At 41.0% G+C, this 27,959-nt stretch overlaps 1 protein-coding gene across 1 annotated transcript in view; it reads left to right on the top strand.

Annotated features, from left to right (window-relative positions):
* Window positions 1-27,125, top strand: part of LOC145404717 (dyslexia-associated protein KIAA0319-like protein) — a 138,487-nt gene extending 111,362 nt beyond the window's left edge. Inside the window, exons 13-18 of the mRNA XM_080276268.1 lie at window positions 61-160; window positions 8,682-8,846; window positions 10,344-10,505; window positions 19,552-19,653; window positions 22,579-22,749; window positions 26,980-27,125. Coding sequence (XP_080132394.1) covers window positions 61-160; window positions 8,682-8,846; window positions 10,344-10,505; window positions 19,552-19,653; window positions 22,579-22,749; window positions 26,980-27,125 — 846 coding nt within the window. The remainder of the gene's footprint in view (window positions 1-60; window positions 161-8,681; window positions 8,847-10,343; window positions 10,506-19,551; window positions 19,654-22,578; window positions 22,750-26,979) is intronic.
* Window positions 27,126-27,959: the final 834 nt, after the last annotated feature.

Genomic DNA, 27,959 nt, shown 5'->3' with positions numbered 1-27,959 from the left:
ATAAAATAAGTAAAAATGTAAATAATGTTGAGAAAAAGTCTCATTTATACCTTCGTTTAGTTTTCAGGTGTTGTAGCTGGTCGCTATGTGTGGAAGCTGACAGTATGGGATGACCAAGGAGCATCTAGTTCTGATACTGTATCAATTATTGTTGAAGAAGGTAAGTAAAATGAGGCCCTTTTTTTTTTTTTTTTCATACTTAATCAGGTTCTCTTAGAATATTCTCTCTTTCATCTGGACTCTTGTCTTGCAACACCCTAACAACTCCTTCCATTTCTCCTCCACAGCTTTTTGAGCCTCCAGATCTCATGAAAGTGCTCCTTTCCTGCTGCATAGCTGACACATTTGAAGCACCACACAGCTGTAGCATTTCTGATGAGACACACCCTGTATGCACTCCAAAAATTTTCTAGAATCCATTTTTTCATGGTGCTTTCTATACTCTTAACTCCTCCACTGCCCTCCATTCATATTCATTAGTCATGTAATTTTCCAGTAAAAAGTTTTATTGTGGTAGGTGGGGGCGCTCACCATCCACTCGCTCAGTGTAGTGCTGCTCTCGGGTGACTGCCCTGTCCTCTCCTCCATCCTTCTTTCCTTCCATCTTCTTCTTTCTTTTTTTCCTTCATTCTTTCCTCGTCTTTCTGCCTACGGGTGACTTTACACTCCCTCTTCTGTCTTTCATTCCTTCATTCTTTCCTCTTCCCTCTGCCTGTGGGTGACTCTACACTAAGTGACAAGCCAAATGGTTTCCTGTACACCAAGAAACCATTTACTACACTGGGTGGTAACCATATAACTAAATTTTGGCATCTGGTGGTTTAGTGGGTAATTATTGTGCTCCAATCGGATTGAGCTGGTGAAGGTTTATATCCAAGAGGTGATTGGGGTTTATTGCTCACGTAATGCCACTCAGGGATGAGTGAGGTTGGTCACTCTCATCTTAAATGTCAGGACCAACTGCCTAGCCCCGGGCTGCTATGCTTCTCATGGGGCAGTGTAGGATTGGATGATGGATGGATGGATTAAAAAGCTTTATGGTATTTATCAGTTAACCTGCTTCACTCTTCTTGACACCGCTGTGTATGTCAGGAAAGGTTTAGCCTTAAGCAGAGTGACTGTAAGTGTGGGCTGCTTGTGACAGTAAGTATGATTGAAGAGACATCAAAGCAGCTTCCAGAGTATGAGTGACTAAAGATGGTAGAGTTTTTCATGTTATGATTAAATGCAGAGAGAACTTTACATCATATTGGACTAGAGTCTTCCCAAGCTGCCTAAAATAATCAAGTGGTACACAAAGGAAAAAACGTTTGTGGTATTTCGATCTACAGGGGAATACATTGTAACATTATGGTTGAATATCATAGATAATGCCATCATGTGTAGATATTTTCACTCTGTGGCAGCTGTCCATATGTCATAATCTTGAGCTGTTTCTCCCCTCAGACCCCTATCTCAAAGGTCCCCATGCAAGTCATCATGCTAAATCCTTCTCGGTTTGCTGTATATCTGGGCATTCTTCCCTCTACATTTATAATTGTGACCTTCCTTAGTCAGTCACCTTCCCCTTCCTCTCAACATGTTCAAACTGTCTTAACTTAGTGGTCCTCATCATATCTCTTGTTCAAATTGTCTTAACTTAGTGGTCCTCATCATATCTCTTGTTCAAACTGTCTTAACTTAGTGGTCCTCATCATATCTCTAATATCTCTAATGCAAAATTTCTCTTGTAGCACAGTGTTCTTGGTTCTATCATTCAATTAATTTTATGACAAGGAAAGAAAGATAAGTACAGCATGCACCACATAATATGGGAATACTGTACCCTGAAGCTCCTACTTTATGAGAATTGCGCATTATACGGCCATATGTTTACATGATGAAGGATTTCATGGTACCTAAGCCACCCCAAGTTCACCTTTTGGGGCCGTAGGTTTGAAATGACCACATTGGAACACAAATGTGGTGGTGTACACTGCTCTCCAGGTCCTCCCTCCATCCCTCCTCTCTTCTCCCCTCCATCTCTCTTCCATCCTCCTATGGCTGTTTCTGCCTTGGCACAAAGAAAAAAATTTCCACTGCCAAATTTGCCCTCGGAAATTGGTTATTATTGGTATAAATTTTATACTGTCATCTTTGCTGGTGTTTATGCTGTAAGCTAATAAAAGCACACAAAACTGATGAGTAAAAGTGGAGAAGTGCAGTGAGAATAAAATTGTTCAAGGGTAAAGATAGCTTCAAATAACTTCCCAACATCCTGGTGCAAAATTTTATAGACACCGAGCAGGAGCAAAGCATATGTCAAGATGCAGAATTTCACAAGGTTTCCTGTTTTTTTTTTTTTTTTTAAATTTGGATACGACTAATAGTTTCAGAGTAAACCACCAAAAACTAAAACAAAAAATTGCTGGACATGGTGGGGGTTGGAGGAGGGCTGGGGGAAGGGGGAATTGGGGATGGGAGGAGAAGAGGGGGGGGGGATGGAGGGGATGCATGTGTGTGTGTGTGTGTGTGTGTGTGTGTGTGTGTGTGTGTGTGTGTGTGTGTGTGTGTGTGAGAGAGAGAGCAATAGTTTTTGCCAGAAACTAAAACAAAAAATTGTTGGACATGATGGGAAATGAAGGAGGGATGGGAGGGGGGGGGAATTGGGGATGGGAGGAGAAGAGGGGGGGATAGAGGAAATATGTGTGCATGTGTGTGTGTGTGTGTATTTACCTAATTGTATTTACCTAATTGTGATATACAGGAAATGAGCTATGCTCGTGGGGTCCCGTCTCTGTTTCTCTATCTATCTATTGCCAGACGCCTCAATCCCGTTTGGGGTGGCCACAAACAAATCGCCTCCAAGTCGCCCTGTCCTCTGCCATTTCACTGCCCTGCTCCCAACTCACACCCCCCTCTCTCATATACCACTCCACCCCATCCCTCCATCTCATCCTTGGCCACCCCCTCCCTCTTCCCCCCTCCACCTCACTCACATACACTCTCTTCGTCAGTCTTTCACCCTCCATCCTCTCCACGTGGTCAAACCACCTCAGTGTGTTCCTCATAACGCTCCCTATCACATCCACATCAACACCACAACGTTCCTTTATATCCTCATTCGTCAGCCTATCTCTCCATGTGACTCCACAGGCTCCTCTTAAATAACTCATTTCCACTGCTCTCACTCTTGACTTGTGTCCTTCCAACAATGTCCAAGCTTCACTTCCGTACGTTAGAGATGGTATCACAATACTGTCATGTAGTAACTTTTTCACTTCCCTGCTCACTTCCCTGTTTCTTATCACTGCTTTCAAAGAACCAGCAACCTTTCTTCCCTGCTGTACCCTTTCAAGCACTTCACCCTCCAAACCTCCATCCTTACTCATCACAGTACCCAAGTACTTAAACATACTCGCATTTTCCAATTCCTCACCATCCAACCTCGCTGTACATTCACTGACTTCACCTCTCTCAAAGACCATCACTTTACTCTTCCCTACATTCACCTTCAGATTCCGTTTCTTACACACTCTCCCAAACTCATCCACCAAGCCTTGCAGCTCCCCTTCGTCTTCACTCAACAACACAGTATCATCTGCAAACAACAGTACAGGGAGTTTCCAAACACTATCCTCTCTCACCAGGACCACTCCAACATCCACTACCCTACCTTGTACCTCTTTTATTACCCTGTCCATGTACAGATTGAACAACCATGGAGACATGACACATCCCTGTTTCAACCCAACTTTCAAAGAGAAAAATTCACTTAGTTCACCATCCACACGCACTGCAGCCTTCGCACCATCGTACATACTCTTCACAGCATTCAACAATAAGTCAAATTTAGCTTTAAACTCGTTTAAGTTTTTAGACTGGACGATCTCTTTGTCCAGGCTATTCCACAGGTCTATACATCTATAAGGAAAACTATATTTCTTGATATCCTTCAAGCAGCTTGGTTTCTTCAGTTTCATTCCGTGTCCTCTTGTTACTCTCTTATCCCATAAAAATAGATCTTCTTTGTCAATTTTATACACTCCCACCATGGTCCTGAACACTGTAATCATGTTTCCTCTCTTTCTCCTTTCTTCTAAGGAAGGCATATCCAGCTTTTCCAGCCTCTCTCTGTACGACAGATCTGCCAGACTGGGGACCATTTTGGTTGCTGTTCTTTGTATTCTCTCAATCTTGTTTATATCTTTCTTTTTGTGTGGGGACCACACTACCGTTGCATATTCTAACCTGGGGCGGATCATGGCCACCATAAATTTTTTCATCATCTTCTCATCCATATAATGAAATGCTACTCTTATGTTAGTCAAGAGTTTATACGTCTCTCTAACTATCTTGTTAATGTGTTTTTCAGGTGACAAACTATCTTGGACCAGCACTCCCAAATCTTTCTCTTCTCTCATTTTTGTGATTAATTAATTTCCCAACAAATAATTCAGTGATGGCCTCCTGGTACTTTTACCCATTTCCAATATTTTACATTTCTTTACAGTAAATTTCATATCCTACATCCGGCTCCAATCATGTATCCTTTCCAGATCCTCCTGCAGCATTTTACAATCCTCCTCAACCTCTACCTTCCTCAAGATCTTTACATCATCAGCAAACAGACTTGCATAACTGTTCACTCCATCTACCATATCATTTACTTAAATCAGGAACATTACTGGCGCCAACACCGAGCCTTGAGGGACTCCACTTGTTACTTCCCTCCATCCAGACATCCTATCCTTTATTACTGTCCTCATTTGTCTATCTCTCAAAAAGTCTTTCATCCATTCCAGGAGTTTCCCCTTCAGTCCTCCTATATATATTCTAGTTTTCACATTAGTCTCTTATGAGGTACCTTGTCAAAGGCCTTCTCTAAGTCTAAGTACACACAATCCACCCAACCATCTCTCTCCTGTACCACATCAATCGCTCTTGAGTAAAAGCTCAACAAGTTGGAAACACATGACCTTCCACTTCTGAATCCAAACTGACATTCAGCCAAAATATTCATCTCTTCTAGATATTTTATCCATCTGTCTTTCAGGATTCTCTCACACAATTTTGCGACCATGCTGGTTAGAGACACTGGTCTATAATTCAGGGGTTCTTCCCTGTTTCCTCCCTTATAAATTGGTACCACATTTGCCCTCTTCCATTCTTGTGGCACTTTCCCCTTTTCCAGAGAACACATGATTAAACTGTGAATTTTATCCGCCAGTTGTTCTCTGCATTCCTTCAGTACCCAGTTAGAAATTCCATCAAGTCCTGGGGCTTTCCTTTCATCTTGAGTTTCCAGTAATTTATACACTTCCTATACCTCCACTTTTATATCTTTTATCACCGGTACATTTCTAATCACTCCCTTCCCATCCACAAACTCTTTTTCATTAGTGAAAACCGATTGGAAACATTTGTTTATTTCAGTTTTCATTGCTGCATCTTTATAGACCTCTCCTTTTACTTTCAGTTTGGTGATTCCTTCCTTTTATTTCAGTTTGCCATTAACAAATCTATAAAACAGTTTGGGTTCATCCTTGCATTTGTCTATTATACCTTTTTCAAAATTCCTTTCTTCTTCTCTACGTATTCTTGTGTATTCATTTCTAGTTCTTTTATATTCTTCCTTTGTTCTGTTGTTACCTCTCTTTCTCCAGTTGTTCCACGCCTTATCTCTCTCTTTTTTTGCTATCATACACCTTCTATTAAACCACTTCTTTTTCCTGTTTCCTTTCCCTCTTTCTCTTGGTACAAATTTTTCCACTCCCAAATTATAGAGGTCTAGAAAGATATCCCACTTCCTCTGTATCTCTCTTGTTTCTCTGAATTTTCTCCAATCCGCATTTTCAAAAAATTTTCTCAATCCTGTAAAATTTGCTTTCCCAAAGTTGTATCTTCCCTGTCGATGAAGCTTGTCTCTTGGCTCGACATTCCCTATTATCATCTGGAACTCAGTGACCACATGATCACTTTTTCCTATAGGACAGAAATATTTCATTGATTCTATTACATCGGGTTCTTTGGTAAACAGTAAATCTAACTTTGCTGGTGTGTCCTCACCTTGGAACCATGTCTCTTCTTTGACCCATTGCATCATCACATTATTATTTATTATATTTAACAATATAGTGCCCCACGAATCCTCACTGCCTCCTGAGTCCCATTCCTCCCAGTTCACCTCTTTACAGTTAAAGTCACCCACCAAAATTATATTGTTGCTTTTCTCAATTATTTTTTGTAAATAAGTAGCCATATCTGACAACATCTCCTGGTATTCATCATCATTCCATGCACTCGTCTTAGGGAGAACATACACTACCACCATATCTCTCTTGACATTCTCTCCAGTTTCTAATTTCATATATATCACTTCAGCCGTGCCTTCTTCCATTTCCACAGTATCTACAGTATATTTATATTGTTCTTCACTGCTATCATCACTCCTCCTCCCTTTTTTTTCTTTTCTGTCTCTTCTCCACAGTTTGTATTTTCCATCTCCCAAATGAACATCAATATCTTCTCTTAATTTGGTCTCTACAAAACACATGACATTGGGTTCATGTTCTCTCAAGAAATCGTTAATTTCAAGCCTTTCCAATGTTAAACCATCAGCATTAGTATATACCACCTTCAAATTTTTTTTGATGTTTTTTATACCCTCTTCTCTCCTTCTCTCCATCGGTACCACTTTCTCAATTTCTGATCTTTCATAGCCATCCCCCCTAGTTTCCTTCACTTCTATTTCCTTACATACCACTTCCTTACTTTCATATCCATCACTCTCCAAAAAAAAAGTATTACATTCTTCCTCTGTCCTCTTATCATTTTTTTCCTTTACTTGTTCCTTCATTGATTTTAAAACTTCTCCTTCTTCTTTATTCAAATCTTTTCTTATTTTAATATTTTCCATCCCTGCCTCTTTGCTTAATTTCCAGGTCTCTTTAAGTATATCATTTACTACACTTTCTGATGACAACTTGACCCTCATTGGTCTTGCTTCCCCTTTTCATATAAGGCCCTATCCTCCTTACTTCTTCAATTTCTTTTACTCGCTTGTCTCCTTCGGTATCAATCTTGCCTAATATTCCTCTCGCCAGGTTTGTGTCTCTCTTGAGTCTCACGGATCTAACCTTTTCTTCCTCCTCCCTGTTTCCAAATATTACCACACATCTGTTCCGTTCTACAGTTTCTCTCACTATTTTCTCTTTTTTCTTCAGTATTTTCACTACATTTTCTTCCATTTTTTTCTTGTTCATTTCCCTTTCTTCCTGGATGATTTCTCTTAACCTGACCACTTCTTTCTGTTCTTCTTCTACATGTGCCCACTTTTTCCTTATGCTCTTCTAATACACTACTCACCTGCTCCATTTTATTAGTACTCTCTTCTAGTTTTCTCCTCATTTCGATATTTTCATGCTTCAAATTTCTGATCTCCTCATTCGCTGTCTCATTAGACTGGATCAGACTCTGTATTTTCAGACACATCCTTTAACACTAGATTCTCCACTTTCTTTTCAAGTTCACTAATCCTCATAATGTTTTAACCAGATCTATGACATTAGTATTTGTATCAAATCCTGGATTTTGAGTGTGTGTGTGTGTGTGTGTGTGTGTGTGTGTGTGTGGTGGATCAGTCATTGCAAGGAAGAGTGGGGTCATGTGAAGACACTGACAGGGAGGTGAGGTGATAATTGCAGTTCATGGAAGAGTAGGGGATAAGTGGAGGAGCGGAGACAATAACAAGCTTTAATCTGGGTGGGGAGGGAGGGAGAAAGAGAGAGAGAGAGAGAGAGAGAGAGAGAGAGGGAGAGGATAGCACAGAAGTAGGTATGGAGTAGAAAGACGATGGGGCTGAGGAAAAGAACTTTTTGACCTCAGTAATTATGGGATTAGGGTTGGGTTGGAGAGAGAGAGAGAGGATAGCACAGAAGTAGGTATGGATTAGAAAGGTGACGGGATACAGGGAAAGAACTTTGTGACCTCAGTAAGTATGGGATTAGGGTTGGGTTAGATAGGGGAGAGAGAGAGAGAGAGAAAGAGAGAGAGAGAGAGAGAGAGAGAATAGCACAGAAGTAGGTATGGTGTAGAAAAGCAATGGGATAGAGGGAAAGAACTTTGTGTCCTCAGTACTTATGAGATAAGGGTTGGGTTAGAGAGAGAGAGAGAAAGAGAGAGAGAGAGAGAGAGAGAGAGAGAGAGAGAGAGATAGAGAGAGAGAGAGAGAGAGGATAAGACAGAAGTATGGTGTAGAAAGGTGATGGGGTAGAGAGAAATAACTTTGTATCCTTAGTAATTATGGGATTAGGATTGGGTTGGGTTGGGTTGGGTTGGGTTGGGGAGTAGTGAGAGAGAGAGAGAGAGAGAGAGAGAGAGAGAGAGTGTGGATAGCACAGAAGTAGGTATGGAGTATAAAGGAGATGGGGTAAAGAACTTTGTATTCTTAGTAATTATGGGATTAGGGTCGGGTTGGAGAGAGATAGAGAGAGAGAGAGAGAGAGAGAGAGAGTGTGTGTAAGAATGAGATGTGGACTTACAGAAAAAAACGACTTACGAAAGACCTTTACGAACCAATTATTTTCGGAAGTTGGGGACAGCCTGTAGTCTCTACATTCATGAAGACAGCAAGCATCCAGGTGGCCCCTTGTGTTCACATTGGATGTGTTACAGACTGGCATATTCTTTGTTTTTTTAAGGACGGTATCACTTGGATGAAGTGGAAGTAGTTGTTGGAGGGGACATCAGCAGCCTAAGTTACTCCCAGTTGACAACACTTCTTCAGAAGCTGGAGCTCCTTCTGCACACTGCTCAGAGTGCTGCCACTACTCATCTCATTGCCCTTAGAGGAGTTCCACACTCAGGTTAGCCAAACCCTCTTACCATGTAGACAACAGTAATTTTCCATATGTATTGCATATATGGTGATTTGCTCAAACCTGGGAATAACACTCTAGGAGGCTACTCTATCATTGGGTGCATAATAGTGGGGCAATCACAGTTCCAAAGCTCATTTATGTTCCTGCAGTTGCCCTGGTGGGGTGCCCTGATGCCACTGATGTATCCATTGGCCATGGTTGGTGGACTGTGTGTCCCTCTTCCTTTGTCTGGGCTCAGGGCTGGGTGGGCAGGGTCTGTGATCCATCACCCCCTTTCATTTACCCAGCTATGAGAAAAACCAAGTATAATGTAAAAAGCAAGCCTGAAGGAACTAAATCACCTGAAGGGTTCAAAGTGGCATCTTGAAATATAATTACTGTACTGTGGTATGGGACATTGAGGGGGGAGGAGGGAGGTGGTGAAGACCTTGAACAGGAGGTAGGTGGACATCTGTTGCACACAGGAAGTCAGGTATAGAAGAGTCTCAGCAAGGATGATTGTTAAAAGGATTGAAGGTACAGGTTATTTTGGAAGGAAGTACAGACAGATATGATGGAGTGGGCGTACTTATTCATAAGAAATTGACGAAATATAAACCTAGTGAGAGTAAATAGAAGGATTATAATATTGAAATTAATGTTTGGTAACCTGGTAATTATAATATTGGCATATGTTTACGGAATGCCTTGTATGATGAAGAAAAAGACAGATTCTGTGGTGATTTGATATATGTGGTTAGAGGTATGGAGGATAAGACTGAAGTTTTGGGAGGGGATTTTAATGGCCATGTGGGTGCAGCAACACAGGGATATGAAGGTTTGCACAAGGGTTCATCATATGGGTCAAGCAGTGTGGAAAGTGAGAGAAGCAGTGGACATGATTGTGTGCAACATAGTTGTTAGGGAAAGAGAGCAGAATTGTCAGCAAAGAATTATGAACACTAATAAATAGTGGTGTTTAGTAATTACACCATGAAAAAATGGCAATGTAAGGGGCATACATAAGTCCCATAGCCTGACCTCAGTCAAGAGGAAATGAGTTTCTGACAGTTGGGGGGGGGGGGAAACGTGCCCCATGAGGCATCATATTTTGAGAGCTGAAGAGAGGGTACACTACATTTTCAGTAGCAATGCACCCTTCAGAAGGAGAGCTCCAGTTACTACTTTTAATTCTAGCATTGTATCATAAGTGGCTAAGTATTCTCTTCCTTAGGGTGATTACAAGGAGAGAGTAGAGAGTGAAAAAGCCTTTTATACTATACCTGTAATCTTAAATCAGAATTGTGTAATAAAAAGTGGGCTTTTCTGTTGGGAAGGGGTCCTGTGTTTATTCCCTCCTCACTCATCAACAGGCCTGAAATTTAATAGCTCATTTCATAAAGTAAAATTAATGAATACCAACACAGCTATTAGATGTGAACTGTTAATCATTATTGGGTGTTGAGGAGGGTTTAAGATTAAAACTTTTGTTGTTTACTTTAGGTCATGTGAGTGTTACTTTCTTGGTGTATGCTGGAGATGAAGTCGTGAAGGGAACTGAAGTTGTATCTGTGCTGCGTCACCACTTTCATTCAGCATCCTCAGATCTTTTGGATCTGCCATTTCTTTCTGCTGATACAGTTGTGTGTCAGAACAACTGTTCAGGTAGTATACCATTGTCAGTTTAAAGTGTTATGTGCAGTAGCAAAAGTATTTTGTAAAACCCCTTTAAAACAAGTACAGTCACACCCTGGTGTGCAGTGGTTGAGTATGCAATCCATCAATAGAACGATTGATGAATACTTGTAATCAGATTTGGAGTAACTAAGCGAAAATTGCTTAAATGATTTTTTTGGTGGCTGAGAACAGTGATCCTATGGAGACAAGTACTACCCACACAATGGAACAATCATGTGTTTGTGCCAAGATGGCTGCCCAGAGTTTACATGTGCATTGAAACACCACTGCTGTCTCAAAATAATAGGGCAGATAAATGATGAATAGTACAATGTGAAATATTAAATGAAGAGATAACTTTTTGTGTGTTTGAAATACTAAAACTTATGGCTTGGAAAACACTGCATTGCCCTCTTCAAGCCAAATGGGAGGGTGACCGTTGGTGATGACTCAGACTGACCAAGGACATACTTCAGGTGGGTGGCAGAAATGTTTTTTAATATCTTAAGTTACATAGCTCTTGGCCCCCTCCCTATCCTCATTGAACTCTTGGGGACAAAGTAATATTGTCTCATTTAACACTAGGAAAACCAAATACTGTATATACCGTATAATTTACTAACAGACAGATATTGCCTGATTCCTGTATTACCATCAGTGCTACTAATATTCCTGTCTCTAAAAGTAATGAAATTCTTGGTGTTTCATTTAACAGTGCCCTTAGCTGGACCTCTCATGTTAGATCACTTGCTAAAACCACTTCAGAGAAACTTGGATTATTGTATAGAATCCGTAATGTCTTCACTGATGGGCAGTTAACAGTAATTTGCAAGTGTCATATGCACTCACAGCTGGACTATTGCTCACCCCTGCAGAGTGGATGTGGGAGGTTACACTAAAACAAGTGGAGAAAATTCAGAACAAAGCTGTAAGAATTATCAGTAACCCTGCTATTAAAAATGTTCTATCTCCTGGACAGGTAAGAAGGGATGTTGTCTCCCATGCATTATTTTACAGATACTTTTTTGGCAAATGTTCATATGAAGTTGCACCCATTGTGCTACCTCTCCACGCCTTCCTCCGCACTACAAGGGCATCTGGTAGCACCCATGACTGGACAGTCACACTGCCATATTGCATAACTTCTGCCAGTTGGAATTCTTTTATTCTCTGAACAGTATTTCTTTGGAACTGTTTTCCTCAGAGTGGTTTCCGTCAAGACTTCAGCCTATGGCTGTTCAAGTCCAGCTGTTACAGAGTTTTTTATTTTATGAATGGAAGACACCTGCAGTCTGGTGTAAGGGTTATTTTGTTATTCATTTGCTTTTTCCTTCCTCTGTTCATCTTCAATTTAAAAAAAAAAAAAGTATGTGATTTCTCAGTATGCAGTTTGTTTTCATTTGATGTAACCCCATTGCATACCAGGGCTTGACTGTACAGTTACTCATTTGGATAGTAATTGAGCAGAGCAGCTGTCATTGTTAGGAACTTGAAGACAAGTGCAGCATTATTCAGCTGATATGGTTGTATATTATATGGTGTGAAGAGTTATTCTATTTATTTGTCAGCATTTTCTTTAAATTTAGAAGAGGCATTCTTCAATGTATGGGTATTTATACATACATATATATATACATTTATCTGTCTGTATCTGTCTGTCTATCTATCTATCTATCCATCATCTAATCCTGTGTTGCCCCTTGAGGAGCGTAGAAGCCTGGGGCTAGGCAAGTTGGTCCTGACAATTAAGATGAGAGTGACCAGCCTCACTCATCCCTGAGTGGCATTACTTGAGCAACAAACCCAAACCATCCCTTTGATATAAACCTAGACAGGCTCAATCCGATTGGAGCGCCTTAATTACCCACTAAACCACCAGGTGCCAAAATTTGGTTATATAGTTACCACCCAGTGTAGTAAATGGTTTCCTGGTGTACAGGAAACCATTTGGCTTGTCACTCAGTTTAGAGTCACCCACAGGCAGAGGGAAGAGGAAAGAATGAAGGAAAGAATGACAGAAAAGGGAGTGTAAAGTAACCCGTAGGCAGAAGGACGAAGAAAGAATGAAGGAAGGATAGAAGAGGATGAAAGGAAAGAAAGATGGAGGAGAGGAAAGGGCAGACACCCAAGAGCACTACATTGAGTGAGTGGATGGTGAGTGCCCTCGCCTACCACATATATACAGTACATCCCCTTAGTATGTTTCTATATGGGCGGCCGGGGATGTCGCATACTAGGAATTCGCGTACTCTGAATACATAAACTTATGGGAAAAATTACATATGGGCGGCACCCCCCTTCATGGGCAACCCTTGAGATGCCTTTCAGATCTAAGTATTGTACTGTTCAGGGAAACTATCTAAGACATATTACCTAAGATGAAGTAAACCAACAAGATTATGGCTTTACTAGGTAAATCAACAAGGATATGGCTTAACTAAATCAACAAGAATATGGCTGAAGGTGGGTGGAACGTAAACTACCATTATCGCTTCTTGGGGGGGCAATGTTGCGTACGCAGCATAACCCTGGATTTGGGCCACTCTTCACTGCCTGTCTCACTTACGAGGCGTTCAATTCACGTACTAATAAAAAATACATGTACAGGTACACTAAAATATAAAAAAATAAATAGGTCCTCGCGTACAAGGGGGATCGCATACTCGGAACTCGCGTACTGTGGGGATGTACTGTATACAGTATATACAGTATATATATATATATATATCTCATCTCATCAGGCATTTGAGCGTCCACTGCAGGACTGGCCTATCCCGACCAAAGTGGGAACGATACAGCCAATGTATTTCTACCAAGTGGCTTAGACTGTCTGGTAGAGACTGTATGTAGGGTGAGAAGTGCTTGTAAGTGTAATTGTTGTGTTGGAGTGGCTTTGGATGTATGTGTAGTCTGTGAACCAAGTGTAATCGGCCCACGCATACCAGCTGGGTGCAAACATACTTTACATTAGTTATTACACTGGCCGGGCGCGAACCCTCATTCTTGAGTGTACGAAAACGCACACTTTACCACTGTCCCACAGAGGCTCCATATATATATATACATCTATCTATCTATCTATTGCCAGATGCCTCAATCCTGTTCGGGGTGGCCACAAACAAATTGCCTCCACGTTGCCCTGTCCCCCGCCATTTCACTGCCCCGCTACCAACTCACACCCCCCTCTCTCATATACCTCTCCACCCCATCCCTCCATCTCATCCTCGCCCTCCCCTTCCCTCTTCCCCCCTCAACCTCACTCACATACACTCTCTTCATCAGTCTTTCATCCTCCATCCTCTCCACATGTTCAAACCACCTCAGTGTATTTCTCCTAACACTTCTTATATATACATACATATATATATTTATGAATATATCTCTCTCTCTCTCTATCTATCCATCCATTGCCAGATGCCATAATCCCGTAAGGGGTGGCCATTTGACTTTGAGTTATTTGTTTTACGGGGAGGGGCACTAACCCTCCACCAACCCACTTGTTGACACGTATATATCTATCTATCTATCTATATATATACAGTATATATATATATATATATATATACTGTATTTATACAGATATGTCACGGCTGACACAAATTTAACTTACGTGATTTTGACCATACACAATTTCAAATACACTCAATCCTCGTATATTGCGTGTTTATAAATCATGGATTCGTAAATCATGGCTAAGTGGCTTTCAGACTGCCAGCACCCTTAAATCGCTGTTAAGTCACAAAAATCGCGGACCTAGGCACCGAAGTGGGCCTTTTCCGAGGAGAATCGTAATCCGTGTCATTCAATTTGAAAATTGCGACCCAACAACCAATCACCACCCGTCCCTGGTGGCAAGTGTGCATACTAATGCCGCCACGTTGTTGTTGTTCTTCCCGCCAGTCCACACACTACAGACCATCGCCGTGGAGTACAAGAGCTACCTGCCCCCCCCCCTCCTACCTTCCATGGCCCCTCCCGAACCCCCGATGAAGCGCTCTAAGCAGTATGGCATCAAGAAGCAGTCGCCGTTGTCGTACAGTCAATGTTTGGAGTTCATTTGTCGTGTTAAGAAGGAAGAGAAGTTTTCAAAGCTGGCGAAAGAATTTGGGAAGAACAAGTGCTGAGAGGTTCTAAGTTCTTCCCAACACCACTCCACTCCATTCACTTAAGCAGTATCATCATAGGATTAAGGTGAGATCCTTTAACATTGCTTATTTCTATTAAATACATGCACTGAATATTTCTAAATTCGTATGTTTGTGTTTGATGGTGCCTAGATAGGTGTAGGTAGGGTGCTGTGGGGGGTGGTTGGCCAAAGTCCAGACCCAAATTAATTTTTCACATAAGAGTTATTATTTATAAACGACGGAATTTATAAATCGCGGCAGTGGTCCAGACCCAAATTGCCTCGATTTACGAGGATTGAGTGTACTGTATGAATACAGTAATCCCTCCAATATCTGACGTAATAGAGCCAAAGGCATGTCCGGATAGTGATCCTGGCCAGATATTGGGCCCCAGCCTCCTGGACTTGTACTTATGGACCCTAACTCAGAAAAACACCTATACAGCTCCCTCTGGACATGCATTGCACCTATTTAAGACCCAAATCACACCAATAAGGGACATAAAAGACTGAAATAAATGCAAAAGAACCATAAAATGAGGTTTTAGAGGTGAGTTTATACAATATTAAACATTCTGGGTACTTACAAGTCCCTGGCCCCTGGACTGGTTTGAACTGCCAGTTTGCAGTTCACAGTTAATCCTCTGCACTCTAAATTCTAATTTCTTAACACTGAACAACACTGTAAATTCCCGTGTGTTCTAGTGGAGAGGTATTGCAGTTTATTCACAAAAAACAAGCACCTGTGGCTTGCACTGCTATGAGCATCTGCTTTCGATCGGAGTTAGGCTGTGACTGTTGATGATGGCAGGGTAACAGTGTTGCCAGATCGCAACGGCCGCATTACCAATCTCCTCAACTTTCATTACCAAATTTAACTTTTCATCACCAATCATTACATGTAATCACTATCCTTATAATTAACACCATGTTGACTATTTTCATGCTATGTTGGGTAGCAGATTAATCAGAGAGAGCAAACAATCCACCATCTCCATCCTGTGTATCTTCATACATGTGAAAAATCCATTTGGTAATGCATTATTCTGATTCATTACCAAACGAATTTTTCATTACCAAATTGGCCCACACTTGGTAATGAAAAATACCAAATGGCAACCCTGACAGGGGAGGGGGGAAGGGGAGGAAGGAAGGGGTGAAGGGACCATGGTGTAACAGCTGTTTGGTGCCACGCGGCAATTTCAAATTACGGGAGGGAAAAAAGTCAGATTTTCTTCGATTTTTTTGCGGTTTTTGGCCCATTTTGGGAATATTGGATCCCAGGACGATTATGTCCGGTTAGTGGGGATGTTCGGATATTGGGCATTCGGATATTAGAGGGATTACTTTAAAATTTTAATATTTAATTTCCAAGTGTGGACATGGGTTAAAAATTCAAATACCACGCCATTTCATGGCTTGGTTGTCAACTGCAGGACATCAGCCAGCAAATGCATCTCCTTGTTTCTCAATCTTCATGAGTCTGTTCTAGCGACAACATGTCATTTGAGTCTTGATTGACAACAGCTCACTCTTACCAAAATGATATATATTTGATTCATAAAAATATCACTTAATAATATAGCATCATCTGCAAACAACAGAACAGGAAGTTTCTAAGTGCTTCGCTCTCTCATTAGGGCCACTCCAACATCTGCTGCCCTACCTTTTATCTCTTTTATTACTCCATCCATATACAAATTGAACAACCATGGAGACATGACACATCCCTCTTTCAGTCATGCATTTCAATTCATGCAGTTCACCATCCATGGGCACTGCGGTCTAAGTGCCCTCATGTGTAATCTTCACAGCATTCGGCAGCCTTCCATGTATGCCATATATTTTTGATATTTTCCACATTCCTTGTCTATCCACTTTGTCATATGCTTTCTTCAAATCCATGAAGGCTGTATATAATTTCTTTCCCTTCTCTAGAAACTTTTCCACCAAACTCTTTAGGATGAATTTGTCTGTCCATCTATCTATTGCCATACTCCTTAGTCCTGTTTGGGGTGGCCACAAACAAATTGCCTCCACGTCGCCCTGTCCCCTGCCATTTCACTGCCCTGCTCCTAACTCACACCCCCCTCTCTCATATACCTCTCCACCCCATCCCTCCATCTCATCCTCGGCCTCCCCCTCCCTCTTCTCCCCTCCACCTCACTCACATACATTCTCTTCGTCAGTCTCTCACCCTCCATCCTCTCAACATGGCCAAACCACCTCAGTGTATTCCTCCTCACGCTTCCTATCACATCCACATCCACATCCACACCACAACTCTCCTTTATATCCTCATTTGTCAGCCTGTCTCTCCATGTGACTCCACAGGCTCCTCTTAAATAGCTCATTTCCACTGCTCTCACTCTTGACTTGTGTCTACACAATCTCTTCCTTTCCCGAAACTTGCCTGTTCTTTTCCAACTAATTCCTCAGTTATTTTCCCAGTTGTCAGTAAGTATCCATGCCATGTACTTTTCCTATTACACTAAGAAGACAAATGTCCCTATGATTGCCACACACTTCTTTTTCCCCCTTTCCATTGCACAGGGGAATAATTATACAGTATACCTGACTTCGAATCCTCCGGGACTCTACCTTCCTCCCAGGCCAATCTGCACATCTTCCATATCAATTCTGCTACTATCTCTCCCCCATGCTTCAGCATTTCACCTCACTTTCTAGCAATTCCTGGGGCTTTCCCCATTTTGACTTTCTTGCTTGCTTCTGTTACTTCCATCCTACTGATCTCTTCCACCCTTCTCATCCCCCTCCTTCTCCCAACCATTCCCCAGCCACTTATGCTCAGATTACTTTCATTCTATATATTTAACAGTTCATTAAAATGTTTTCTCCATTTACTCACTGTTTCTCCCTTTTCCACCAGCAGTGTTCCATTTTTATCTTTCACCCCCTTTCTACCTTCTTTATCACCTTGTCTTACCCTCTTAAACTCCTTCTAGATTATTTTCATACATTCCCTCCACTTTACACTCAAATTCCTTCCAAACTCCTCATCCACTTTCATCTTACTCTTTTTGTAACAATTATTTTCACCTCTCTCCTCTTTTCTACATATAATTCTCTATTCCTTCTCTCAGCTTCCTCCATGCCCCTACTTCCCATCTACTAACTATATGCTTCTTCTGCGCCACAGCTTGCCTCGCCTCTTCATTCCACTGTGGCGTTCCTTGCACCCCCTTTTGTTGTCTCTTCACCCCACACTCCACCTCACATGCTTCACAGATTTCATCAGTGAAGACACTGCATACCCCTTCCACCTCTCCCATCTGCTGCAAGTTATATTTACCCTGTTGCTCCTCCTCCATTCTGTTACATTTGTCTTTTTTTCATCCTCCTGCAACTTTTCTTCCCTCTTTCTATGGACTACATCTTCCTGCCCTTCTCTCCTTATCATCCATTGCATTTGTACCTTGACTCTCACCAACCCACATTCCTAGCCTTTGTACTGTATGCTCTTGCATCCAGTACATATCACATATCTGCTCATTCTCTCATTCACCTGCAGGTTTTCTGCCCTCTTTCTATGGACCACTTCCTCCTGCCCTTCTCTCCTTTCCATCCATTGTATTTGTACCCTTGACTCCCACCACTACCATGTGGTGGTCAGAGAATCCACATCCCCAACCTTTGTATGCTCTCACATCCAGCACATATCATTATACTTTTTCATGCTCACACATATATTCAATCATTGCCTTCCATTCTTTCAGTTCACCATCAACCCTGTTTATCACTCACAGTGTATACCTGTGTATCATTTGATGTCTAAAGAGGATATTAGCTATCACCAACCCCCTCCCCACACAGATGTCCACTAGAGCACTACTGTTCTCATTCACTTGTACAAGAACATCCCACTCACCAACTACTCCATCCACCATCACATTCCCAATTTTTTCATTCTTATCTCCAATCAGAAATGCCCTCTCACTCCTCCCAAACTTTTCTGTGCATGCTTCCACATTTGCTCAGAACTCTTCTTTCACTCTGCTTGCACGGTTTTCTGTCAGCACTTATACACACACAGTTGCCCAGACTTGTACTCATACTTTCAGTCTTACACAGTCCATGAACCAGCTGATCCATACTCTCTTATATTCTCCTTCCATCTCTTCCACACAACAATACACACACCCTCCTTTGCCCTGTTATTCTCCATACTCCATATATTCTCCTTCCATCTCTTGCTCACAACAATACATACACTCTCCTTTGCTCTTTCATTCTCACTTACTTGTGCACATATGCCCAAACCATACTCATACCTCTCCATTTTGTCTCAGTCGTGGTCTCAGTCAATCCATGTATATCCACATTTGCATCCTCAAGCACCTGAGGAATCTGTATTTCATCTCAACATTTGCACCCCTCACATTCCACGTGGCAATCCTCAACATATCCTTTGCTCAGTCCTTATTACCACCAGGAAATTGTAGGTTGATTCCATGCATCCTAATTAACTTTGATCAAGGCTTTTGAAACAAGGGAATTTATAGTTATTCTCTGGCACTCTGGAGTCTTCTAACACCTAGTGCCTGAGCTCTTTAAGTCTGAGATGCATGTTCCAGGTGACTGTCATTCAAGGGGGGTTCTAGGGAATAAGCATTGGTTAAGGAAAAAAAAAAAGTAATTTAAATTTTACCATGAATGTTTTAAGGAATTTGATAAGATAATGGTGAATTTTACTGGTCATTAGAGTCAGAACTTAATATACTAAAATAGCTTTTAGCCTTAAAGAGTTTTCAATTGTGTAAAGTCAACAAAATCGGTTGCCTGACCTCTGGAAGGGAATGAGATGAGAGTGATTGATAACTGTGCTGATCATTATAGCTGTCTTCTCTGGATGTGTTGTGCTTCCTTACCTAGTTTGATTAAAAACAGGCCATGGTGAGTGTGTGGCTGCAACTCGGGAGTGTCGGTGTCACACCTGGTGGATGGAGTCCTTCACCAGGCGCCATATGGGTGATGGTCTCCAGAACTGTGGTATGTAACTTGATTCATTTTTGCACAGTCTTATCTCTCTGTTAAAACCATATATATGTTTTCTGTTTATTATTCATTTTACAGCAGCTTCCAAACTTTCAGTTGTGTAATTATGGCACCTAAAAAGGGTCAGTGTTCCTTGTCTGCTATCCAAACATTGCAGGGTCAGGGTTGCATGAAGCTTTACTACTTGAAAAGTCATGCAAGAACCCTTTCAGAATTTGGCAGATTACCATTATGACAGCATGTGTCCACTACTTCTAATTATTGGCTTCATGGTTTCTTCTGGATACATAGCACATGGCAGTGGCTGAACTCTTTTTTTCACACTCAAATTGCTGCATTTAGAGGTACACTTCAAAATGCCACAAACTCATTTTTGACATTATGCAAGCCCTAAAAGTGGTCATGGGAGGAATGATCTCAGGCTGAGAGAGCTGAGGAGCGAATGCATCACATCTTATCTCCAAATGTAATGCCTTACGAAGCCTGCTGACCTTCTCTCAACACTGTCAGTGACTCCTCTCCTCCTTGATAGAAGAGCACTTTAGTTTGCTTTTCCTCACTGCAGTTTAGGGGCTGTCTGGGTCCTGTTCACCACCAGATTATTCTGTGGTGTGTACTTGTGGTTGAACCACTCCACTCTCCTCTCCATCTTTACATTTTTGTGTACATGGGCTCCTCCTCTGCTGTAAGATTGTCTAGCTTTTGGTGTAAATTTTGTGCTCATTTTGTGCCAGTTTGTTAGTTTCTTTTCTTTGTTTTTAGATTGTTAGCTATTTTATGGACTTACTGTTTGCAGTACTGCGTGCCAGTGGGGGCACTAGAGTGTCATGGACTCACCTCTCAGTTTGCCTTCTTACCATTACTGCAGGCTTATTATTCATATTATATTGCATCTTCTCTTATGCAGTATTTTAGTTTAAGTAGCATACAGGTATCATGGTCGAGGACACCCTCCCCAAAACTTCACTGAACGTGTTATATCAACCCCACTATATGATAAATTTTTGTGATAGTGTTTTGCTTAATGCAACCCTGTTGTGTACCAGGTTATGATTGTACCTTTGTCATCATATGGAAGAGCTACACATCACAATTAAACATGTAAAACAATCATCACATAAATATTACCAGATCCTCTTCAACAACATCCCATCACACGCACTTCAGGGCTAGGCAGAAACACATGCATACTCATTTCATATGTAGGGCAATACAACAACTTGATCAGAACACTATCCAACAATCCCCCCCCCTTCCCCCTTAGTCCTCCTCAGTTACCAGCTTAGATTCGGGTTGGGTGGAATTGCAGATGACACATGCCTTGATTTTAGAACAGGCCCACACAACATATCCAACATCATGGTGTGCTGCACAACACATGCCTCACTAAGACAGACACACATCAGTGGTGCAGGGAACCTTTGGGATGATGCCATAGGGAGTGGAATCACAGGTGACATGCTCTGATTTTAGAACAGACCCACACAACATATCCCACATTATATACAACACATGCCTCACTAAGACAGAGAGACATCAGTGGTGTAGGGAACCTTTGGGATGATGCCATAGGGGCATTTGCATACCATCAGTTGACAGGTCTGCTGGGCCAGGCATGACTGGGGTTGAGCAACAGCAGCATTATCAACTATTACTTTGGAAAAGTAGACACTTGCTGAAATACTGCCCATTTACAAGAATTGTGGCATTTTACCTTTAATATGTTATTGCAAAATCTATGTGGTACTTCATTTTGATAGTGGATACACTTAAGATTATTACTTGGCCACAGGGGAAAGAATATTTAAGGAAGTACTTAATATTTTTAGTACAGTCCACTTGTCCACAATTTATCGTTTTTAAATGCAATCTGCCTAGAATGCAAATTGTGACAGGCAGAGGCCCCTAAAATTATTACACAAAAGTTATGACCATTTTACACTAAATCAGATACTATACTCAGCTTCATTATATTTGGCGTTCCCTGGTCGTAAGTGCTACTCTGAGGGTTTGACATTATACTGTAGTGACTGTCTCAGGAAGAGAAAAAGAAATCCCTCTAACCCTTTCAGTCCTCAGAATGCAGGTAATAACTATATTCATCTGTTTTTCATGTTCCATAGTGCAATTAGGGATTGAAATCTGTCGTTGCATTCTTGTTGTGGGTACGAGTATGAGCTGGGAGAGAGAGAGAGACAAAGAGACAGATGCTGTGCAGGAAGGGAAGGTTTCCAGTTTATCCAGGCTGTAGGCCTAACAGGCATTCTAAAATTTAGCTGTGGTTTTGGGGTAGGGTTTTGGTATCTGGGGATGATGAGTAACAAGGGATGATGTAGTGGGTTGAGGAATTAATTGAGGGACCTGGGGGTTTAAGTTGGGATGGAAACAAACATTATCTTAAGATCTATTATTTTTGCAGTAATAGGGATGTATGCATTGAAGTTAAGAAATTATTGCATGACAAGCTTGGGATCTCCATTCAATCTTATGGCCTACTGTCACGTACGGAAGTGAACCTTGGACTCTGTTGGAAGGACACAAGTGGAGAGAATGGTGGTTTGAGGAGAATGTATGTGAGATGGAAGACCAGAGGGGGAGGGAGAGACTGGGTGAGATGGAAGGGTAGAGTGGAGAGGTATATGAGTGGGGGTAGTTTGAGTTGGAGAAAGGGCAGTCTAATTATGGAGATAGGGTGACAGGTGCAATTCGTTTTTGGCCACCTCATCTGGGATTAAGGCATCAGGCTATAGAGTGATTGATAGATAGCTAGATAAAAAAAACTTCCAATGCAACAGATTGCTGTGACAGAAATTGCAAATTATAGGCAAGTGGACACAATTTTGAGTATATAACCAGTTACATCTGTAGCAGGACAGTATTTTTAAATTCATGCTTTTTCTTTCTGTGACATGCATTCAGACTGGAGTGTAGTGTATGTGTTTGTGACACTATGTGTCACTGTCATCATGCTGGGACTGCTGGTATGGGGTGCTGCCTCCTTCATCATCACCAGGTTCACAGGAAGTGCCCATCCCCACAGGAAAACTCCTCGCTACTCACTCTTAGATGCACATGATGACACAGTCAAACGTAAGTATTTCTTTACTTCTGTTATAAAGCAGTCGTATGGACTGGAACCTGTTATATAAATAATTATCAGCTTTTCAGTTTTCCAGTATATACAGTAGTCCCTCAATTATGCAACTTGATAGAGCCAAAGGCATGTCCGGGTAGTGGCAGTGTCCAGATAATGAACAATATCCCCCCTACTGTTCCCAGACCCTACCTATAGCCAACCTCCACCCTATACCAAACTTACTTGTACATTACCTTTGCTTACTTTGCAGGGTTTTCTGGTCATTCAGGGAGATTTAGATATCAAAACACACAGGAATATCCAAAGTAATGCTAAACACCAAGAAAACCATGCAGAAAAAAAAAATGAAAACCAAAAAACACCCTACCTATACACTATTGTATATACAGTACCCCTCCTAATTTTGGCACTGTTTTCATGTCAATCGGCCATATTTAGACATCAAAACAAACATAGGAATATCCAGAGTAATGCTAAACACCAAGAAAAACATGAGAAAGAAACAACATTGAAAATAAAAAAACACTCTACCTATACACTACTGTATGTACAGTACCCCTCCTAATTTTGGCACTGTTTTCAGGTCAGTCTGCTATATGTAGACATCAAAACACACATGGGAATATCCAAAGTAATGCTGAACACCAAGAAAACCATGGAAAAAAAAAAAAAACTAATAACCAAAAAACACCTTACCAGTACATTACAGTATAGTATATACAGTACCCCTCCTACTTTTAGCACTGTTTTCAGGTCAGTCTGCCATATCTAGACATCAAAACACACATAGGATTATCCATATTAATGTTAAACACCAAAGAAACAATACATAAACAAGAAACATCCACAAAAAACCTCAAGATGGTTGGAAAATCTGTTATCTGACAGTAGTGATAGCTGCTCCCAGGCCACAAAAAAAATCCCATGGCCAAATATGCCATCGGAAAATGGTTAAATTAGTATAAATGGTATACCATCATCATCGCTGTTGTCTGTACTATAAGATCAGCTAATAAAAACACACAAAGCTGATGAGTAAAAGTACAGAATGCAGTGAGAATAAATAGTGTTGAAGAGTAAATCTTACCTTGATATAACATCCTATCATCCTGTTGCAAAATTTTACCAGCACCTTCCAAGAGTTAAGCACGTTTCTAGATGCAGAATTTCATGAGCTTTCTCGTGTTCACTTTGGAATTTTGATATGACCAATAGTATTCTAATAAATTCTGTCTGTCTATCTATTGCCAGACGCCTCAATCCCGTTCGGGGTGGCCACGAACAAATCGCCTCCACGTCACCCTGTCCCCCGCCATTTCACTGCCCTGCTCCCAACTCACACCCCCCTCTCTCATATACCTCTCCATCCCATCCCTCCATCTCATCCTCGGCCTCCCCCTCCCTCTCCCCCCCTCCACCTCACTCACATACACTCTCTTCATCAGTCTTTCACCCTCCATCCTCTCCACATGGCCAAACCACCTCAGTGTATTCCTCCTAACGCTTCCTCTCACATCCACATCCACACCACAACACTCCTTTATATCCTTATTTGTCAGCCTGTCTCTCCATGTGACTCAACAGGCTCCTCATTAATAACTCATTTCCACTGCTCTCACTCTTGACTTGTGTCCCTCCAGCAATGCCCAAGCTTCACTTCCATACATTAGAGTTGGTATCACAATAATGTCCTGTAGTAACTTTTTCACCTCCATGCTCACTTCCCTGCTTCTTATCACTACTTTCAAGGAACCAGCAACCTTTCTTCCCTGCTGTACCCTTTCAAGCACTTCACCCTCCAAACCTCCATCCTTACTCATCACACTACCCAAGTACTTAAACGTACTCATATATATATATATATATATATATATATATATATATATATATATATATATATACTGTATATATATACTATATATATATATATATATATATATATATATATATGAAGTAATCCCTCTACTATCCGATGTAATAGAGCCAAAGGCATGTCCGGAAAGTGGTCCTGTCTGGAAAGTGGGCCTCTGACTGCTGGTCTGGTACTTATGGTCCTAATCCAGCCTAACTTTGAACGCCACCTAAATAACTCCCTACCTGACATTAAAGACCCTATTCACACCAATAATGGACATAAAGCATGAAATAAATGAAAAGAAACCAAAGAATGAGGAATTAGAAGTATGGAAAATACTTAGGCCTAGCAGTGTACAGGGTACTGTACTTACAGCACGTCTGTGGCCGCCTCGTCAAACTCTCTAAGGCTGTGGTAGTTGTGAAAATGCTCTTGATGCACATACAGTAATCCAGTGTTGTGCTGCACTTACTCCCTTCACGCATGTGTACACTCACTCCCTCCTCGCATGTGTACAAGACAGTCCAGTGTTTAATTTTTTTCACGAAAGATTTGTTTTCAAAACAAACGCACGAGGACTAATGCCTAAAATAATACAATTTAGACTACTTGTGGTCTGGTTAGGTTAGATAAAGTAAGGTACTGTAATTGCTTTGGAGGGTCTGAGGGAACAACACCACGGCCTTCTCAAACCGTGGCAACACAGGTCTTGTGGTGCGCATGGGTGAAGGGAGTGAGCAAAACGTTGAGTCCCAGTATTTACTCAACATTAAATTTCAGCCCACACAGAAACTGAATGAGTCAAGGTAATATTCCATCAATGATATTTTAATATCCCTTTATGATCAATATAAACAATTCACACCACGTTATATATACGTGTTCTATTTGTATTATTTATATTACGGTATATGACATTACCATGATTCACAGTTTCACACAACAGTGTAGATTTTTAACAAAGAAAAATATGCTTTTTAAACAGCGCGGGGACTGTGTTTATCCCAATGGTGGTGACATCTACCGGAATACTAGGCTTTTCAGAAGCACCCCATTAGGAGGGGTACTGTACATACAGTGGTGTACAGGTAGGGTGTTTTGGAGTTTTCAGTGTTTTTGTTTGTTTGTTTGTTTTTTTTGGTGTTCAGCATTACTTTGGATATTCCTATATGTGTTTTGACGTCTAAATGTGGCAGATTGACCTGAAAACAGTGCCAAAATTAGGAGGGGTACTGTACATACAGTGGTGTGTAGGTAGTGTGTTTTTTGTTTTTTGGTGGTTTTTCTGCATGGTTTTCTTGGTGTTTAGCATTACTTTGGATACTCCTATGTGTGTTTTGATGTCTAAAGATGCCTGAATGACTGGAAAACTCTGCCAAATTAAGCGTAGGTACTGTACAATCAAATTAGGTATAGGTTGGAGGTGAGCATAGGTAGTATCTGGGTGTGGTAAGGGAATAGTGTTTATTATACGGATGTTGCCACTGCCAGGACATGACTTGGGCTCTATGATGCCCGGATAAATGAGAGATTACTGTGTATATATATATATATATATATATATATATATATATATATATATATATATATATATATATATATATATATATATATATATACACATATACAGTATTTGGATTGAGCTCATACGGGCAGTGGGAACTGGCCTTTCAAAAGTTTTGTAAGGTATACTTGTATCAGTAATACTGTTCAATGCGTTCTTGATCCTCTAGAGTCAGTTTACTCTCATCTGGTGGAATTGGCCCACTCCCACAACTGGAATGCTAATTTGTGGTTGCAGTGAAATTTGATTACTTTTAGTTATGTGGTGGAAATGAATATCCATGGTTATCAGTCAAATCACCGCTCCATTCTGACTACACCTGACTATCAGCTGAGCTGAAATGGACAAGGGATCCTTGTAATAGTTAGAACAAATGGTGGGTGTATAGATCTTGGTTTAAAGAAATTGAGCAAGAGTAGTAATATAGAAATGAATGAATTAGTGGCTGAAGAGAAGTATGCTTTAAATGTGTGAGTTTTTAAGGATTGGGGTGTGGTCTGTCAAATCCCACTGCAGTTTTACGGAAGTTCAGAGTAAAAGAAAAGGCTATGTACCATTTAAGAATCTTTTAATACTTTTATTATTGAGAATTATCACATGTTGCCCTGATTATACCAGCCATCCACACTCAGAGATGTTGATTTAAGTGTTGGTGCTGAAAGGTAAGTTATCCTGCAAGTGATGGTAATTTGCCTGTATGGTAGTTGTCATTTAGGGATTAAACAAGGATTTTTAATCACTGTGTTCAGTACTTACTTAATGTGTATATATTATGTTACTTGTTTTACATTTTCCTCCCACTAGTTAAGACTCGTCCCTCAGGCAACCTGCTGGACTCGGCTTCTGAGAGTGAGAGTAATGCAGAAGTTCTCTTTGACTCGAGGAAAACGAAACATCGGGCAGACAAGCAAAGAAATGGATATCTCAAGCTGTCAAAAATTCACACATAGCGTGATGGTGGAGAGCAGTGTGATTTTAGGCACCACAGTATTTGGATTGATTCTCATGTAGATATGGCCAGTTATCTTACACAGTTGCTGTATACTGTGTGTGTGTATATATATACAGGTATATATACAGTATATATATGAAATGCCATACTTTGTGTCAGGTAGATAATATGTAATATATAGGCCTCTCAGGCTTGACTGCCTTTAAGCTACAGTACATATCTATATTTTGCCCTGAGTATGCTCCAATATTCTAATCATTCCTGTCAAAGAGAAAATCACACTGATATCAGTTAACATTACTGGTCAGCCACTAAAAAATGCTTGGAGAACCTGCCCACTTATTATAGTGTCCTCTGTAACAGAGCTTTCCATATGCAGCCTGCTTGTTGTCTCTGACTCCAGTCTCTTGGACAAGCTATCCTGTCTGCTTGGTGTTGTCGCTATGTGTTGTTTTGACATTTTTTTTATAGAGTTCTTCTGCAGACACTGCCCTCCATTCCTCCAGGCTGTTTAGCATCACACCATGGATCATGTGGATGTCCTTTGACCTCTGTAACAGGATTCATTCAGTATTTTTGGCCATGTAAGGATTGGGTATTCTCTAGTCACTTCATTCTCATTTCTTCCTAGTTTCTACCCTTCTCACCCTTGTTTCCCTTTTCACTCCTTTCCATTATTTTGCATGGTTGGGATGGATTAGCCACTCCTATTTTGGGCCTTCTTTACTCTTGAGAGTCGTTTTACTTTCTGTGGGACAGCACAGTCTTCCCACAGCTCCTGAGCACTGTTTAGTATTTTCTTTTCTCGCATCCTGAGGTTTTATTTATTTAT

Source organism: Coenobita brevimanus, chromosome 64 (genome assembly GCF_032717465.1).
Source record: "Coenobita brevimanus isolate Jiangsu-jjx chromosome 64, ASM3271746v2, whole genome shotgun sequence".
Lineage (NCBI taxonomy): Eukaryota > Metazoa > Arthropoda > Malacostraca > Decapoda > Coenobitidae > Coenobita > Coenobita brevimanus.
The sequence above is the reverse complement of the archived record's forward strand: the minus strand, read 5'-3'. Positions and strand labels throughout refer to the sequence as shown.